Source organism: Thunnus albacares, chromosome 12, assembly GCF_914725855.1.
Source record: "Thunnus albacares chromosome 12, fThuAlb1.1, whole genome shotgun sequence".
Lineage (NCBI taxonomy): Eukaryota > Metazoa > Chordata > Actinopteri > Scombriformes > Scombridae > Thunnus > Thunnus albacares.
The window spans coordinates 28773250-28793228 of NC_058117.1; the positions used below are offsets into that span (position 1 = coordinate 28773250).

At 36.1% G+C, this 19979-nt stretch overlaps 1 protein-coding gene across 3 annotated transcripts in view; it reads left to right on the forward strand.

Moving 5' to 3' along the window:
- Positions 1 to 5229: 5229 nt before the first annotated feature.
- Positions 5230 to 19979, forward strand: part of LOC122994324 (GTPase IMAP family member 8-like) — an 83862-nt gene continuing 69112 nt past the window's right edge. The window contains exons 1-2 of one of the 3 annotated variants that reach the window (XM_044368942.1): positions 5230 to 7457; positions 7523 to 8217. In XM_044368942.1, coding sequence (XP_044224877.1) covers positions 5300 to 7132 — 1833 coding nt within the window. In that variant the 5' untranslated portion in view covers positions 5230 to 5299 and the 3' untranslated portion in view covers positions 7133 to 7457; positions 7523 to 8217. The other 2 variants (XM_044368944.1, XM_044368943.1) reach the window with 2 other exon arrangements.

The window sequence follows — 19979 nt, forward strand, 5'->3', positions numbered from 1 at the left end:
TAGTGCAAGAGACAGACAAAACCACACAGCTACAAGGTCTTATCTTAAAAGAAACCTCACATGGCTGCAATTTCATAATTTATTTTAATTTAGATTTTTTCTCTAAAAAAGTAAGAAAACATTTATATATTCTATATATCAATACAGCTAAAAGCAACACAATGGAAACATTTTTATAAATCCTTGGACACATTTGCTGTATTTCAGAACATGTTTTGGCTGAAACACCTTATTGGATGTTGGATTTTTAATTGTTCTAAAATGGAGATTTCACTGAAAAAAAAAAAAATCAACTCTGTAGGGTTCTATAGGCTAATAAACATTTTGTCTGTATTTCTGCTCCTTGACTCTGCGGGAAGTGAAGACCGCAGAAATTGCGATTCAACGTTTATGACTAACTTCGCTGAAAACTTTATCCAAAATATGAGATATTCGCGTCTTTTTATGTCTGTGGTGAATGATACTCGCCAGACAAAGTTTCAGCCTTCTGAGGCTCATTATGAACTATTTGCGTTCGTGTGTGGATGAGGCCAAACTGTCCAACCTCACTTTGCTGTGTGTTGAGCGGGAAATGAACATTGATAATTATTTTGTTCTACGGAGGATATTACACAGATGGACTAACGTTACAGTAAACTACAGCAGTCTGAGCAGGGACAGCAACTGGTGAGTGAAACATCCATAATTAGTCTTTATTAACTTAAATTTTTGTTATGAAGAAATCAGTCAGAATATTAGATTCATTTGTTTAACTCCATGTTTACCGCATCTCATCAACTGTCTGTGTCACTGCCTGTGATGTTGTAGACTGTCGACTTTGTATTTGAATAGGTCCTGTAGTGCTGTAGACCGCTGTCTATTTTATGTTTATGTTATTCTTGTGTAAGAAAGACATGGAACTGAGACAGAGCACCTGGATTGTTGCTGTCTATCAGCGGTGGTGCTGAACCGTTCGTCAATCAATGTATGTAGGGCACCGCGTGCGCTGAAACATTTGAATGCAGCTGGCGAGCTGCTTTCTTTTTCGTTCTTCAGAACAAGGCTGTGGCTTCACTATATGCTTTCTTAGACATAGGCTTGCTTGGCTCAATAACATTTTGTGATTATAGTTAAGATATATCAGTTATTTTACAGTTGTGAATTTTAAAATGACTTTATTAGAAGGGTCCCTCGAGAGTGCTTCGTCCCCTCTGTGCTGAGAGTCTAGCTCAGCCCTTGATCAAACTACATTAACATTACTGCCGTGTAAAGCAGCACCTTGGACATCAAGGGTCAAAGGGGCAGGCAGTCCCTCCCAACTCCCCCCCCTCCCCACCCCATCATATCAAGGTGATTATCGTGGGACATTAAGCTAAATATTCTTCTTCTTCTATAAAGGAAGAATGACTTTGGTGTCAACAGTGTTTTATGGGTGTGGTTTGTTGCATGAAGCTATATAAAGAGGCAGAGTGGCAGATAGACTGATATTTATTTTCACTTCAGCAGCAGATCTGCTCTTCTCTCTTTAAAGCAAAAATGAACAACAGACAAGGTAAGTCAATATATAACTGTATTCTTAATATTAATTTATAGTGGACTAAAACTTGTTATGTTTTGACTGATATCAGAGTTCAGTCAACAATGACATTAGGCTCTATAGAGAATATATAGAAATCAGTGGAAAAATGATCATTTCTTTCAGTTTTATGTCCAGAGGCTAGATGTATTATGTGTATAAAAACATCAATACAGCACTTCCTAAACATAAAGTGGTATTTATAAAAACACTGTAGTCTAAATGCAGACTACATGATTAATAAAAAATGTAAAAAGAAAATTGACACACTGACTATTAAATAATAAGACAGATTCATTTCTTCATTCTTTTAGCTTGTTCCAAGGTTTCATAAGCTTTATGTTGTCCTTATTTTTTAAGTCACAATATAAAATTATGCACTTGTATTTTTTTCAATGTTTGTTTTATTTAAATGGCTATTTCAGCATAATGGGGCCCTTTTGCCAGTGTTGGACCAAACAGTCTTTGTGCAGTTTTCCTCAGACGCAAGTCTATTTTTTGTGCGTCCGTGCCTGTTTGGTAATTTCCGGACACTAAAGGTGCGCATTTGGCAGGAGAGGCACAGCTGAGGCTGTTGTTGTGTTTACAGACACATAAACAACACATATGGACTCTGATAATTTGGACTGTCATACACACTTCACTCCCTCACCTGTAGATGGCTTTGGAAAACTGTGGATAGTGCATAGAAACCGCCATAAGAATCATGGAGAGAAATAGTAAAGTGGGAGCCGGAGAGTATGGCAAGCCATTTTAATATCTAATAGCTAGACTGCATATATATTGCAGATATCTGTAATTCAGTTCTTCCTAGTCAAAATGAACAAAATGGCTGACCTCAGTTATGATTATTAAGAATTGGATTGTAGATATCCGAAATGGGAGTTTTTCCTAGTAAAAATTCTTTTGCAGGTATCAAAAATGTAATTGTGGATATCTGAAATTGAAAACCTAAAACACACTGGCAAAGGTGACCTCATTTGTCCTAGAAATGTAATTGTGGATATCTGAAATGTTCATTTTGACTAGGAAGAATTGAATTACAGATATCTGCAATACATCCAGTCTAGCTATTAAATGTTAAAACGGACACTTATACTTTTTAAGGACTTTTCAAGATATTAAATTTATTTTTGACCATTATAATCAAAATTGTAGATATCTTGAAATACAATTTATTTAAATGTAATTACAGATAGGAGTGTGGTTTGATTAAATGTTAAAATGGCTTGCCAACGTCTGGGAGGCTATGTGAAGCCATGTACGCTACTGATTTCAGCTGTTGCTGAGTTCATTTCATTTTTATTCTAACATTGTCAGCATATTTTGGACTGACATATGTTAATATTTGTGGTGTCCTCAATTTATACTCTGGGGCTTCAGGTGCTTCACAGAGCTGAACTCTTTATTCTCTCTCACTTGTTTCACCTGTTGCTGCGTTTAAAGGGGTTAAGAGGAGCTCATGTGATTGGTCACTACTGAAACAATGTTTTATTTTCAGGGCTATTTTAATATAAAGGTGAACACAGGTTTTTACAAATATCTTTAACACACATTAAGGGTAAATGTCCCTATTAAGCCCACCAAATCTGCTTTTCAGACATTTCTTCATATATAATGCCCCAATATAAGTGAGAACATTTTTGTTCAAATGAAAGTCTAATCTCTAATTTGAAGTGTCAATAATTCATTTATACCAATTTCTAATGTTTTTATTGTTTAATTTGTCAAAATATGTCAAAAGTCTGGCATAGGCTTCATGGGTACCTAACGTACCCTTTAAGCCCATGGGTGTTCCAAATAAGCCCACTTCATGATTTGTTGATAAATAAATATATATGTTAAAAAACCTTATCAAAACAAACTTGTTCTATTCAAATCTGTAATCTCTTAGCTCTCAATTGATATTTTCATTTTGTTTCCACTTCATTCCTATGGCCTGTAAATGGCATTTGAAATAGGCATGACCAGCCATTTTGCTATGTTGTCAACGCAGAAAAAACTAAACTTGCAACATGTCTTCTTTGGAATGTAGCCAAAAAACTATTTACAAACAAAATCAAAACTATAGTTCATCTTTCAAAATGTGTTGTCATTTTGTCTGTATCTCTATCCTACGGTGTGCTGTTGGCATTTGAAATTGGCCAAAATTTCTGGTCCAGCCAGCTGGTTGAAACTGCAGATGTTTTCATGAAGATTTTGAAAGACAGTTTGCAGTTCAATACTAACGTTCTAAGGATAGTAAATGAGTCAGTTTCAGGATTTACAATTAAACAATAATAATTTTAAAATCATTCAGTTCAGTGTAGGGTAACATTAAAACATACAGTTAATTGTGAGGAGACATCAGTCATAACATCTTGAAGCTCATTATCTCATCTTAAACTAAAACTTATCTGAAAAGTAAAGATTAGAAAAATATTGCTTATGTTAGGATAGAATATAGGCCTGTCCAAAATGAATTGACCTATGTAATATCACTGATATTCAAATATGGGTATTAATTATCTGATTTATTGAGCTGATTCATGAGGTGAGGTTAAAATTAGGGAAGAAAATGGTTCAAAAGTCAAAAGGGTCAAAATCCACATTGAAACACAGTCAAGTGGGCTTAATGGGAACATCAGTGAATTTATGGTTAAAAGACAGAATATTTCATTCTACGCCCATGACATTAAAAAAACAACTATATGAAATAAATCGATATATGGTGTGCTAACATAGCATGAAGAGTATTAATTGATCATGTAGAGAAATAATTAGCTGTACTCATTTATATCCACCCCAGATAGTGTGATTTTTTTGGTAGCGTCCCCTTTAAGCCCACCAGATAAAAATGTTAATTAAAAAATAAAGAAAGAAAAACATTTATTATATATTTAACAGTATAATAATATTAACTGCATACAAAATGTAAACTATACATTCTTATCATGCTTTATGCCAGTGCAATGAACCATACTATGCAGCTACTGTACTGATGCAGCATGTGGACTGTTTGCTATTATGCTAAAACTAAACAGGAGTAGAAATATGCAAAAAATGTTATCTTCTGAGGGTACCAAAATCACCAAAGTTTTTTTTGCAACTTCTGACAAATCTAATTGGCTTACAATAAAAAGTGTAAGTTATGTAACAGGCAGCTTCATGGGAAGAAACATCAAACATCAAAAAATGATTTTGTGTTTTCTTTTATATGACTCAGAAGTTGCAAGTGGGCTTATATGGTACGTGGGCTTAATTGGGACGTTTACCCTAACATCTTACAGTATAATAAACTAACAGTCATTATGTTAAAAAGCCAGTTTGCAGTTATGAACCACAATTCATCCATATTTTGAATCACTGCAGTAGTAAGTTTTATCTACCAAACCTTTTGCAGATCACACATAATATACAGTATGTCCACATGAATCCACTGTGTTTTACACCTATAGGAAGGACCATCAGTGTGTACAGTTTTTTCCGACATCATGAACATAAACACTGAAACTCACACATTGTACATACAGAATAAGTTGGGTGTTGATGAGTCTTTTTGTACTAGAACCATAATGATTCAGCAACATTGAAGACCAAGTCAAAAATATCAACATAATACAAATAATCCAGTATGGTTCTTAAAATTCTCCTGAAACAATAACTTTGGAGCATTTTTACAACATATTGTAACCATACTCAAAGAAACTAAATACATAAAAATAAAGATGAAAAAAAGAATTAAGAATCCTCAGCAACTAAGAGATGAAACACTCATGTACCTTAAAACTGTGTAATAGTTATCTATCCCTGATGTGGACTAATCGAACACATTTTATGAATACACACAGAATTGATTGTTTGTCCTCTTTTTCAGTTGTTGGGTGTACACCTCCCACAGACTACAGCAATAATGAGCTGATCAGGATTGTGATGGTGGGGAAGACTGGAGTTGGGAAGAGCGCCACAGGAAACACCATTCTGGGACAAAAGATATTTAAATCTGAGCTGTCCTCTAAATCTTTGACACAATGCTGTAAAAAGGCTTCTGGTGAGGTGGATGGACAAAAGGTTGCTGTTATTGACACTCCGGGTCTGTTTGACACCAGGAACAGTAAAGAGAAAACCGTTAAAGATATTGTCCAGTGCATCTCCTATGCTTCACCTGGACCTCATATCTTCCTGGTCGTCATCAAACTGGGCAAACACACAGAGGATGAAAAGAAGACGGTGCAGAAAATTCAGAAAATCTTTGGTGAGGAAGCCAACAAATACAGCATGGTTCTCTTTACCCATGGTGACCAACTCAAAGGGAAAACTATTGAGGAGTTCTTGAAGGACAGCAAATATCTGCAGGAACTTGTGGCCAAATGTAACGACCAGTACCAGGTGTTCAATAATGAGCTGGAGGATCGTTCTCAGGTCAGCGAGCTGCTCGATAAGATAAGAGATATAAATGTGCAGAATGGAGGAAGCTACTACACCAGCGAAATGTTCGAAAAGGCAGAGAGAGCGATAGAAGAGAAGAAACAACAAATCCTGAAAGAGAGAGAAGAGCAAAACCGCAAAGAGCACGAGAAACTGATGAAGGAAATAGAGGAAAAGTATCAACAACAGCTCAAAGAAGTTTGTCTAGATTTTTCAGTCATCGTGTCGACACCTCCCACAGCCTGCAACAATAATGAGCTGATCAGGATTGTGATGGTGGGGAAGAGTGGAGCTGGGAAGAGCGCCACAGGAAACACCATTCTGGGACAACAGTGCTTTGAATCAGAGTTTTCCCCTAAATCTTTGACACAATGCTGTGAAAAGGCTTTCGGTGAGGTGGATGGACAAAAAGTTGCTGTTATCGACACTCCAGGTCTGTTTGATACCAAGAACACTGAAGAGAAAATAGTTCAAGATATTGTCCAGTGCATCTCTTATGCTTCACCTGGACCTCATATCTTCCTAATGGTCATCAAACTGGGCAGATACACACAGGAAGAAAAACACACAGTAGAGAAGATTCAGGAAATCTTTGGTGAGGAAGCCAACAAATACAGCATGGTTCTCTTTACCCATGGTGACCAACTCAAAGGGAAAACTATTGAGGAGTTCTTGGAGGACAGCGAAGATCTGCAGGAACTTGTGGCCAAATGTAACAACCAGTACCACGTGTTCAAAAATGGGAAGGAGGATCGTTCTCAGGTCAGCGAGCTGCTCAAGAAGATAAGAAATATAAATGTGCAGAATGGAGGAAGCTACTACACCACTGAAATGTTCCAAAAGGCAGAGAGAGCGATAGAAGAGAAGAAACAACGAATCCTGAAAGAGAGAGAAGAGCAAAACAGCAAAGAGCAGGAGAAACTGAGGGAAGACATAGAGGAAAAGTATCAGCAAAAGCTCAGAGAAATGGAGGCTGACTTTGAGAAGCAGACTAAATTAATGGAAGAACGTGAAAAAGAAATCAAAAAGAAAATGAAAAAACTGAAGGAACAGCAAGAAGATCAGGCCAGAAAGAAAGCCGAGGACGGCAACTGGATCATCCAACTGCTAATTCCAATTTTTCCACAGCTCCTTTCATATTCCTTGCCAATTTTGTTTGGTAGAAAATAACAATACAAACAGATAAGCAGCATGAACACCAAAACAAATAATCAGTCTCTCCTCATGCATGCCAGCCCACTCACCAGCTGGTGCAAAATTAAATTCATTATATAACTAATAAGTAAACAATTTGTCCTTATATGACAAAATAAAAGAATATCTGTTCCAAGTAACAAGTTTGACACCCAGAGGATGTTTGACACAATGAAAGATGAAGAGACAACAATTAAAGATATTGCTCAGTGCATTTCTTATGCTTCTCCTGGACCCCATACCTTCCTGATAGTACAGCCAGTAATATGTGTTCATTAATGACTTTAAGGATCATTCTCAGGTCAAACAGCTGCTCAAGAAGATCAGAATGGAGCCACTACACCACCAAAATGTTCCAAAGTGCAGGAGGAACTGATGAAGGAAAGAGAGAAAAATATTAACTGCTGAGGAAACAGAAGGCTGACAGAAAGATGGAGAATAAATTGATAAGTTAGAGGAAACATGAGGAAAAGCCGAGAAGATAAATTCAATAATCCAACTGTTAATTCAAATGATTCATGTCAGTTTATCTCTAGTTTTGCAAATCATCTATCAGTTAATAAAAAAATGATCCAAACACAAGAACTCACCCACCTCCACACAGCGAGAGCAAATTAAGGTGAAAGTGACATCTGCTGTTTTTACTCAACAACTGTTTATCCATAAAATAAAGATGTATTCAAAGAAAAACAAGTAAAAGACTGTTGCTGATCCTAACGTCCCACACAGGATAGAAAAAGTTCTCTCTTGTCGTCGTTTGGTCCTGCAGGACTTTTATACCCAGAAAAAAGGAGGGCAAATACAAAAAATTGAGAGAATTTAATATGTTCAATATGTAAACAAATACAGACACCAAATGTGATGAAGAACACAGAGAAGGTTTGTATCAGCAGCTACTCTGATTTTTCTGATTTTTTTTTTTATACTTTTATAGCCAGCAGGTGGTCAGATGAGTCTCATGTATGATGAAGGGTCGGAAAGGAAACTGGAATAAAAGATTCAAAGATTCCAAAACATTTGAATCAAGAAAACAACAAAGACTCTCTGATCCTGGACTGAAAAAGCTTTAATTCACTGCTGTGACTTCAAAGACAACATTTCAGTCGGTGCAGTGTGTGTGATTAAGTTATATGGTGCTAGAAACACCCTACACACTGAAAAATAGGGTTACCAGTATGTACCCAAAAGGGTACAAATGCTTGTCGTTGGGAGGGTACCTTTTTGAGAGACAACTGTGTACCCTTCATGACATAAAAGTACCTTTAAACTATAGTACAGCAATGTACCCATTGAAAGGGTATACTGCTGTACTCTGAAAGGGTACCACCTCAGTGACAAGCTATCCTGGACTTTAAGGAGACAAAAATGTACTACAATTGTCCACACAATAATTGCTTCTTGACTGTTTATTGTCATCAATGAGAAGATCATCTTTCAAATAAAAATGACAGCATTTATGGTGTAATAAAAAGTTATTTCATTGCAAATATAGTTACACATAAGATGTATCCATGTCAGTGTATAAAATAACAAGAGTAAAGATTGCCTAAATGAGGCTTGTGGGCATGTACAAGTCCAATATGCTGTATCAGTTTCCTAAGGCAAGGCAACTTTCTTTGTATAGCACATTTCAACAACAACACAATTCAAAGTGCTTTACATAGAGCATAAAAGGCATCAAGATACATATAAGAGCAACACAAGTAAAAAGACATTTATAAATGAAATGATGACAATAATAATAATAACAATAAATAATAATAGCTCTAAATACCTTAACTATAACTATACTACTACTACTACTACTAATAATAATAATAATAATCATAATCATAATCGTTATAACCATAATAATAACGATTATAATTATTATCTCTGAGCTACATATGTATTTCAATGCTGCAGGTACCCTTAGGGTTGAAATTTTACAAATTTGTTCTTTCTTTTGTTTTAAATCACTTTGTACCCTTTCTATTAGTCAGAAGGTGCACTTCTGGCCTCTTAAAGACCAATATTGTACTTTTGAGGGAACATTCTTCAAAAGTGTATCTGTGAGTGCAAAACTGTTCTTGTCTCGTACCTCCATTTTTGAGTGTGTATATCTCGTCAGTCAAAGTTAAACACAACAGTAAAACTTTACTTATTTTTTGTGTCCTCACGGTAAACAATAAATCATAAATCAACATTAAAATATTAGAATGAACACACACAAACAACAGGTGAAAAAAACACAAAAGAAAGTGGAGTGGAAGTGGGCACACACACACACACACACTGACGCATGTAGTTTTCATTGTTTCCATTCAGTCTGCTTATGTAACATCAAAGTGATTCAGTGATCAGAACTACATGTTGAGTGTTTCTAATTCTGAATTTCTGCCTTCATAGGTGTAAAGTTCATCACAGTCACCAAAGAAAAAAACATTTACCAATTATCACCCCCATATCTCATAATGATCAGTGTCTTATCATCATCTGAGAAGATGATTTAATTTTTTAATTTTTGATTGTGATTAGTTTCATCATTAATAAAGTCAATTTACTGAAGACTCAGCTGTAAACTTAAACTTAAGTTCTGTACATTTTCAGTTTTTGACAATAACTGTTCTCTCATCATTTGCATCATTAATAACAAACTATGTATGACTCCTATTAAAAGACACGTTCAGTTTTTCAAGTCTTAAAACATCAGTCAGGTGTCCATATGAACACTGAAAGAGGTTTTCCTCGCTGTAATCATTCCTCCTGTTCATACTGGATATTAAAAGATCCTTCAAATGTGCTTTCAATGTAAGTGATGGAGGCCAAAATCCACAGTGTGTCCACACAGTCATTTAAAAGTTGATGTGAAGCTTATATGAGGCTTCAGCAGTCTGAGTTAGTCATATCAAGTGGATATCTGACACATTTACAGTCTTTTTAGCATCATATTCATATCATATCATCCTTGGACAGTGTTTCCCTGTTGAGCTGTGGTGGAAGTATAATAACAAAAAGAGGGACTTTGGCACTAAAAAGACTGTAACGTTGAAAGATATCTAGTTGATTTGATTCATTTGGATGCTGAAGCTTCATATTAGCTTCAGATAAACTTTTAAATACATTTTTGTACAGAAGGAGGACTGTGGATTTTGTCCCCCATCATTTACATTGTAAGTGCATTATGAAGGGATCTTCTAATGGTCAGTATGAACAGGAGGTATGATTACAGCAAGAAAAACATGTTTCAGTGTTCATTTGGGCTCCTGACTGTTGTTTTGACCATTGAGCCTGTTAATCCAAAACATCTGTGTTTGGGAAAGATAGTTTGGGAATCATCTTCTCTGATGAAGTCTACTTTTTTAAGGCCAAACAAATGAAGGGAGGATGGTCGGCCATGTTTGGCCATTACATAGTTAAGATTTCCTGTTTTGATGGCTGTGTAGTTCTTTCCACAATAGCAGGTCAACATGTAGACTATATTTGTGAAGATGCAGTTTATAAACTGGCCAATAGAAAACGTTTTACCTGTAATGGATGTTAAATCTCTTGCAGTTGTAAGTATTATTACATTGCACACAATGTCTAAAGTTGCCTTTGAAGAAGTAAATTTGATTTGTCAGGCTTCTGAAAGATTTAACCAAACAGTTTTGAAGAGGAGGTGACCTTCTGTAAGAGAATAGAGGAGGCTGTTGTAACATTTATCTTTTTATTTTAAGTCTTCTATGCTTTCTTAGAGGAAACTCTTTTCACTCAGTTTTTGTTTTCATCACTTGTGTTGGAAATATTCTGATGTTTTATTGTTTGTCTCTGTCCCCTTTCGATGTTTGTCAGATGCTAACTTGACCTCAAAGCCTCGCGCTGCTTCTGCTGCGTTGTTCTTTTTTTTCTGAACAACATGCACATTATGCTGCTGGACTCTTCCTGTCAGTGGTGAAGCTGCAAAAACCCAACAAACAAAACGAACATACATGTTAATGCTTTTCCATCGCTGTCAGTCTGGTTTATGTCACAGCAGGTCACAGGTAACAAAAAGAACAAGATAAAACTCCACCTTCATCATGACCGTTGTGATGATGATGATTTTAGGTACATAAATCTTTCTGCAAACTGTCATATAATAACAAAATGATAGTAAAAAGACAAATATAAACAATCAGTGGGATCATAATAAAAAAATGTTCATTCAAAAAATGTGTAATGTCATAAATACTAAATATAAACACTGTGTTGTAATAAAAGAGGAATCAGAGAATAGACAAAAAGACAAAATGAGACGAGATGAAAAATGAGAGATGAGGACAATCGTATGTAGAATATTTACATTTACACAACAGAAAATACTAAGAATGTGAAGGTAAAGAAGTGGTGAAAAGAAAAGAAACAAAACAAATCTGGAGACCAAAATGTGTGAATATCAAAGGATGTCATTCATTTAAGAGCTCATTGTCTTTATCAGAAACATTAATGCACAACTTCCACTGAAAATATGCAGTTTGACCCATAGCAGAGCTTATTACTGTACTGCACTGACCTCTGACTTTTGACCTCAGACCCCCAAATGGAAGCTTATTCAGCTGTACTCAGCAGAGTCTAAAAAATCAATATTTACTCATATAATCAATCAGCAAGCTACTAATGACCTGGAAGTAAATAATAAATGAATCTTTATTTTCTGGTTCCTGCAGTCACATGATGCTTCACAGTTAAAAGTGAAACTAATTTAAGATGATCAAAAATGTCTATTGCTAACAGTGATCTTACATAGTTCTGTTATTTGCATTTCATTTCCAGGAACAATTTTAATGTAATATAAATATAATCATAGAAAAACTACTCAAGATATTTAGGGAATGATGGTAGAAGGATAAGAGTGAAGAGTGAATAAGACAAATCTTAGAGAAATTTTTTAATTATCTCTTTTGGTTTTAGTTACATTTACAGAAAAAAGCATGAATGTAAAGACAGTATCTTTTTCATTTTTCACTATGTGGTTGTTTACATCGGGGCGTCGCTAGGCCTATTTTAGGGGGGCTTTAGGACTTCTGCACTGATCTATGCCTGTTGTAAGTGGATAGAAAGCATTTAAGTCTGTGACGCAGATGACTTCCTGCATCTCGTCCACATCGATCAACCACATCATGTGGAAACAGTGAAGCAGAAGTTATAGAGACTCATTATGAGGAGACGCTGTGAAGGTTCAGAATATGATCAGTATGTGAAGGTTAAATACAGTTTAAAACTATGATGTTCTGCATTTCTTTTAAGGTTTCTATTCTTTTAAATTTGTATTTTTAAAAAATGTTTCAAGGCATTATTATTATTTGAATTATTAATTTCTCTACTGCCCTTTTTTTCCTAATTGAATTTGAGGAATCTTATTACTGCACTGTAGTTGCACTATGACTTTATAATAAGTGATCTGCTATTATTTTTGTATCTTATTTTACTTTTATTGTGTTTTTAAATGTTTGAATGCATTTCTTCAACTTGTGTGAAGCACTCTGAGTCGTCTCTGTGTTTGAAAAGTTCTATATATACAAACGTTATCCTATATTGTATGTATACTGAACTGTCTTGTATATTGTCTTATTTCTACCTACAAATTATACATATTTATTTTAGACTAAAATACAAAATGTGCAACAACATGTAAACATTTTTATAATATTGATTATCTTACAGGAAACAGGTGTCTGCAGACAGAGAAGTGTGACTGCACACAAGGTGTTTGTGTTGACGGTCATGTTGGGTGGAGGCTGAAAGTATAAAATGTTTGTGTGAACTGTTCAAGGGGTTCCTCTTCCTGCAGGGCTCAGGGAAATACACTTCAGTAATTTATTAAAAGCAGTTGGGCTGCAAAATAGTACTGTGTCTCTGGTATTTAGTTACCTTTCTCACCTGACTAGACAAGCTGATGTTTCAGCTGCAATGACATCACACCCTCCATGTACAAGAATGTGTATCAGCTGCACTATAATAAAAAAGTTTATATATTTTACTTTTTGTATATTCTGGGTCATAAATTATAAAATGTCAGGCTGAAAGGGAGTCCTCCTTCACTACAATCCTACTACACAAAGATCACAAAAAACCCTGAACTTCAGGATTCAGTTGACACGAGACACAAGTTTCAGCTCTTAATTAAACACACGAGGACCTTTGTCTACTCTAAATTATATTTAATATCTGGCTCTGTGCAGGAATCTTCTTTGATATGTCTGTAACCATATTTATATTACACTAAAACTGTTCCTGGAAATAAAATGCAAATAACAGAACTATGTTATTCATGTATTTTGTTTTTATTTAATGTCAGTGAAAAGGTCACATTGTGTTGATCATAACACAATTTCATATTCCTCAATTCCTCAACCTGTAGATGGAAGTTCGACATTTCTTCAAAAAAAGTGGCAGCTCCGCCGAAGGCCAGTCAGGTGAGAAGATTTTGCCAGTTCAGACAAATACAAATTTAAAGTGGTTGATCACTCATTAAGCCTTGAGTTCTTGTAAATCTGAGTTTAATAAAATAACTTGTTACTGAAAACAGGTGAGGAGAGGGAGAGGAGGAAGATGGAGGAGACTGACAGGGCTGAAGGAGCAGGTCTGATGGAGGCAGTGTTGTAGTCGAGTCACTAAGTCTCGAGTCCCCAGTGTTCGAGTCCAAGTCCGAGTCATTAAGGTTTAGTCTAAGTCGAGTCCTAAGATGGGCTCCAGTGCTTCACTCTGGCAGGTCAAAGAGCTGACATACGAATAAAAAAAGTCCACATTAAACAAAAATGACACAGCTGTGATTCCAAATTAATATTAATGATGCACTGGTTGCAATTTTATTGGATTTTTGGCAATTCTGAATTTCTTCATAAGAATTAAATAAGATTTTTTTTTTGGACTTTAAGGTATTACAAATTGTGAGCTTTGTGTCTTCTTCATTTATGCTAAAGGACTTCCATACCAACGACGATGTGTGTGTGTGTGTGTGTGTGTGTGTGTGTGTGGCTGTAGTGTCTTTGTGCTGTGTGCGCGACGTGCATGTTGTGTGTGGCAACAATGTCTGTGGTGCAGCTGCTGCTCTGTGCGTGACGTGAACCATCGTGTGGCTATGTGCGGAAAATTTGACCGGCAAAAAATCGGATATATATTACTTCTTTATCAATTAACAAGTTCGAATCCGAATGCAGTCAATGCTCAAGTCCGAGTCATCAGTGCGCAAATCCGAGTTGAGTCTGAGTCCTGGACTCGAGAACTACAACGCTGGAAGGAGGTTAGTGATCAAGAGGAAAGCAAGTGGGAGTTGTTTAAGCTTATAACAAAGGCCTATTACTCATACTAGGTATAAACTAGCCTAAATGACTTTATGACATTTTTAGTTTCAGAGGTTCACACATCAAACATCAGTCTGTGTATGAGTAACATACTTAGGATCTGCAACTTATCTGAGAGAAAAGAGATAGAATTCCTTGATTTCAGTACCTTTGTTTGATCTGTGCCTGTTGTAAGTGGATAGAAAGCATTTAAGTCACATTAGATCTATGAAGAGACAGATCTATTGTGTTGATTTGACACCTATTGCTACTCTAAAAATTCATGACAAACAGACATTTTGGGGCCATTTAAAAAAAAAATCCCCCCCCCCACGTAAAGGCTTAGCCCCCCTAACCGTAAATCTCTAGTGAGGCCCCTGGTGTACATTATGATTAGTTGTGTGATGATCTTGGTTGTTGTTGACGTTGTTGTTGTCTAGTGTCTTGTAATCAGGGCAAAAGTACTGACTTTGACCAGAGACCAAAAATAAGGTTTGTAAAATGTTTTAAATATTAAAATGGGCTGCTAACTATTCTCAAAGTGCAAACTGAACATGGAGAAGCTGCATTTAGTTACTGTGCAGCACAGAGCTGTAAGGAGGATATTGGTCTCTAACCTTTGCATACTGTTCAGGTCAAATTTGACCCATTTGTATATTTGAGAGCAATAAAAGCAACTTCAACACTGTTACTTCAACCTGACACTTCATGTGACCTGGACTATACAAAAACAGAAATATTACAAGTTTTTTATTATAATGCAGCTGATACACATTTTTGTACATGGAAGGTGTTCTGAGTTAAATTTGACTCGTATTTATTCAAAAATCTTGTTGCATTCTTCACATTCATTGAAAATCATGGTGGTTGATTTGTTCTCCTGTTTTATGTAACACCATAATACAGTGTGATTGTAATGTTTTTTCTCTATAAACAAATAAAGCTTCATTACGTATTAATCACCCCTTTATTAATGACTGATGAAGTATTTATGTATGAAATATAGATTTGTGGTTCAGAAGTTTGGTACAGAGACTGATTATGCTTTAAGCAGAAAAACACCACTGTCTTCATCTGTGACGCAGATGTCTTTGTACATCTTGTCCACATCGAGCAACCACACCCTGTAGAAACAACGAGGCAGAAGTTTAGTTTAGAGACTAATTATGAGGAGACACTGTGAAGGGTCAGAATATGATCAGTATGTAAAGGTTAAATCCAGTTAAAAACTATGATGTTCTGCATTTCATTTAAGGCTTCTATTCTTTTAAAATTGCATTTTTAAACATGTTTTGATGCATTATGTAAAGCACTTTGTGTATAAAATTTAGTACACAAATAAACTTTTTCTCTTTGATTGATTAATTTCTCTACTGCCCTTCTTTTCCTAACTGAATTTGGGGAATCGTATTACTGCGCTTTAGTTGCACTATGACTTTATGAGTGATCTGCTGTTATTTTGGTCTATTTTATTTTATTGTACTTAAACTGATTTATTTAGCTTTCATTGTGTTTTTAAATGTGCAATAAAATGTATACATTTCATTCATGACTGTATATTTGAGCAGGCTGTATGTACTGTACATAACCATGTACCATATGTATAAAGTAACTAATCACTTTTTTATCCACACAATATTTATTCCAGCTCTCCACTGTGGAGGAAAAAATGATGTTAGAAGTGTACTGTTGGAGAAATTACTATATTATTGTATTAATGCTTTGATGATCATTAATCCAGTGTAGTGTATTCAACTGATCAATTTTGCATTTAAAAGAACAAGATGCACTTTTGACCTCATCTATGACCTTTAATATGCTGTAACCACATTGTTCTGTTATAAGTAACATCACGCGCCTTGTTCATGTAGATGAAATGAGTGAAATGGAAAGAAGAAACAGAAAGGTGCATGACAGATGGTGACCCTGATTCTAAAGAAATGATCGTGGGAAAAGGGGGAACTGAATGCAAGCTTCCATGCTATATATGGAATTGTTATTGATTATATTACAGGAAACAGGTGTCTGCAGACAGAGAAGTGTGACTGCACACAAGGTGTTTGTGTTGACGGTCATGTTGGGTGGAGGCTGAAAGTATAAAGTGTTTGTGTGAACTTTTCAAGGGTTTCCTCTTCCTGCAGGGCTCAGGGAAATACACTTCAGTAATTTATTAAAAGCAGTTGGGCTGCAAAATAGTACTGTGTCTCTGTTATTTAGTTGCCTTTCTCACCTGACTAGACAAGTTGATGTTTCAGCTGCAATGACATCACACCCTCCATGTACAAGAATGTGTATCAGCTGCACTATAATAAAAAAGTTTATATATTTTACTTTTTGTATATTCTGGGTCATAAATTATAAAATGTCAGGCTGAAAGGGAGTCCTCCTTCACTACAATCCTACTACACAAAGATCACAAAAAACCCTGAACTTCAGGATTCAGTTGACACGAGACACAAGTTTCAGCTCTTAATTAAACACACGAGGACCTTTGTCTACTCTAAATTATATTTAATATCTGGCTCTGTGCAGGAATCTTCTTTGATTAATGCCTTCAGAGGAGATAGGCCTAGCGTTTGAGTCCAAAATTGAGGCAATACTTATTTTGAAAGTGAGATTGCGGACTTCCTGTTGGATTTAGGTGAAGGATGTCAGTGTGATCTGTAGGTCTTTGAGTTTTGATTACATCTCTCTATGACATTCCTATGGGCCGTGGCAGCCATTTTAGTTACATTGGTGGCGCTAGTGAGCACATTTTGGCACCTTAGGGGTTAATTTTTACATTTTATCAAATTTTTCACCAGACCTGATGTGCGTGCCAAAGTTTTACAGTAGTCCTCTGCCTTTTGGGCTCGGTCCCTAATGAAATCATGGGTCATGGCTGCAGAGGGACAGCAAATGTGAATGTTGAAATCTCAGAGAATGAACATATTGTCATATTTCAGAGCAATGTGGGAGAGGAGATCAGAGAATTCAGTGATAAAATCAGTATTGGGCTCAGGAGGTCTGTATACTAGTAGACAGGAGACCAGTGAGGTGCCATCTAAAGCCAGAAATTCTAAAGATGAAAAGGGGCCTTTCTAGATAATGGAGCACTTTGAGGGCATTTCTGTGAATTACGGCAACCTCACCACCTCATACATGTGACCTGCGTTGATAAAAATGAGAATGAGTACACGATAAAGTAGTTACTGGATTGTGTTCTGTAGTTACTCGATTTAAATGAGAGAAGAGATTTAGATTGTTTGGAAGCTTCAACAGTAGAGTTTTATAGATGAATAACATGGGATGTTTTTCCTTCTTGTCCGTAAGGAAGTTCAACCAACCTTGTGATACAGAGAACAATGAGTATGAAATTTATCATTTTTGACAATGCATAATGCACTATGATACACAGCATTTAACTGCTGAAGTGTTGATGAGGCAGCATGACAATATCTCCATAGTCAAGGACAGACATGAAAGTTGACTACACTAAGAGCAAGTTCAAGATAGATCGACATATTTGATAATTAGTTTAACTTTTAACTGTGAAGCATCATGTGACTGCAGGAACTACAAAATAAAATTTCCTTTATTTTTTTATTTCTAGGTTATTAGCAGTTTGGTTAGTATGTGGTGAATGTTTATTTAAGTAAATATTGAATTTTTAGACTCTGCTGAGGTCAACAGTTGAATAAGCTTACATTTGGGGGTCTGAGGTCAAAGGTCAGAAGTCCAGTGCAATGATAATAGTAAAAGACAAAATGAATAAAAAACTAAAAACTAAATTGGTATTCATCACAAATAATATTCAATGTATAAAATTAATTTCACTTTGATTTGGCCAAAAACTATAGTGATTTCCATTTATCCTTCATTATTGGACAAAGTCAGATCTAAATGTACCTCTTGAGTATAATGTTTAAATCTGCTGCATCAAGTGTTGAGTTTAATAGCTCTGAATGTGGGAGGCAAAGAGTGGTAAAATAAACATATTAACTTAGGAATTTACATGATCAGCAATTTTCTGCCAGCATTCCTCTCTCCTCTTATTTACAGCAACATTGTTGCTTTTTGCTGTGATAATGTATTTATATGTGTCACGTCCTGCCTGGACTTTTTCTGTTGTTTTGGGACTCTGTGTATTTTGTTCTCTTGTGTTTTCAGTGTTGCATTTATGTTGCCTGGTTTTGTTTTTTTCTCTGTTTTCCTTGTGTGTTCCTCCTGTGTTTATGTGCACCTCCTCTCACCTGCCTTGCATCACCCTGGTTCGCCCAGCCCTTCTCCAAGTGTCTTCTCCAGTTTATCTGCTCCCAGTCTGCCCGTGTGTTGTGTCACCTGTCTGTTTACTTTAGTTCCTGTTTTATTTTGAAATATTCTCTCCTTGTGTCTTATCACTTTTACTTCTTGTGTTTGATTACCTCATGTGTTTCACCTGCGTCTCGTTTCCCTCATCTGTGTCTAGTTTACAATCACACCCTGTGTATTTATAGTGCAGTTTGGTCTTTGTTGAGTTGCACTGTGTTTATGTCCCGTGTTTCTGACCTTAGTTCCTGTGTCTACGTATCTTCGGTGTTCCTGCATTTAGGGTCTTTGTTCCTGGTTCCTCTTCCCAGTGACTTTATATTATTCATTAAATATTGTTGGGATGGGCAGTAGTGCGTTTGGTTATTAGCAATAATTCACAATTATCACAGATGATTATGAATTATGAAATCAAGATGTTGTTAACCTTGATCAATAATTCGGTCACCAATTGTTGGATCTGTGAGGAACACAGTTGATTATTTGCAATAATTATCAATTATCAAAGATAATTAACTAATTATGACAATTAATAGAATTATTAATATGAATTAACAAATACGGGGCACCACCCGGAAACCAGGACCAATAACCAAACCAGGTAGTCTCATAAATGGGAGTTCACCTAGAATGTTAATATCTGAGAGATATCAACATTCAAGGGTAAACAAAGAAGGGTGAATTTGAGCTCTGACTCCTTCAATCAGCCACTTTTCACAATATTACACACAATAATGACAGAAGAACTTCTTTAAAGATATAACAGTATTTATTAAACTTAGCAAAATTAACAAAGTTAACAAATGCGTCATTCAATAAACAACTATCCTAAAATCTAATTCAACCAAACAAAACACAACAGCTATGTACAGAGTTGGACACATGCAGGGGGATGCGTGTATGTGTGTGTGTGTGTGTGTGTGTGTGTGTGTGTGTGTGTGTGTGTGTGTGTGGCAAGATGGTGACGGGGCCTGACGTGATGACATCGTTGGTCTGTGACACGGACGTGACTATGGGAGGAAGTCACGTCGCGCGAGAACCAGATGGCAGAATTATGGCGGTGTCTTGGTTAGACAGAAGCAAGATGGCGCCGCCTGGTGGTCGGCGTCTTGCACTCACCCACTTCTGTGGAAAACACATGTGTCTGATGGCGGATAAGGAAAGACAAAGCGACGTTATCTGACCATCAGATGTGCAAAAAGATGTCGGTGCGTGTATGTGTGTGTGCGCGCGCATGTGTATGTGTTAGTCAA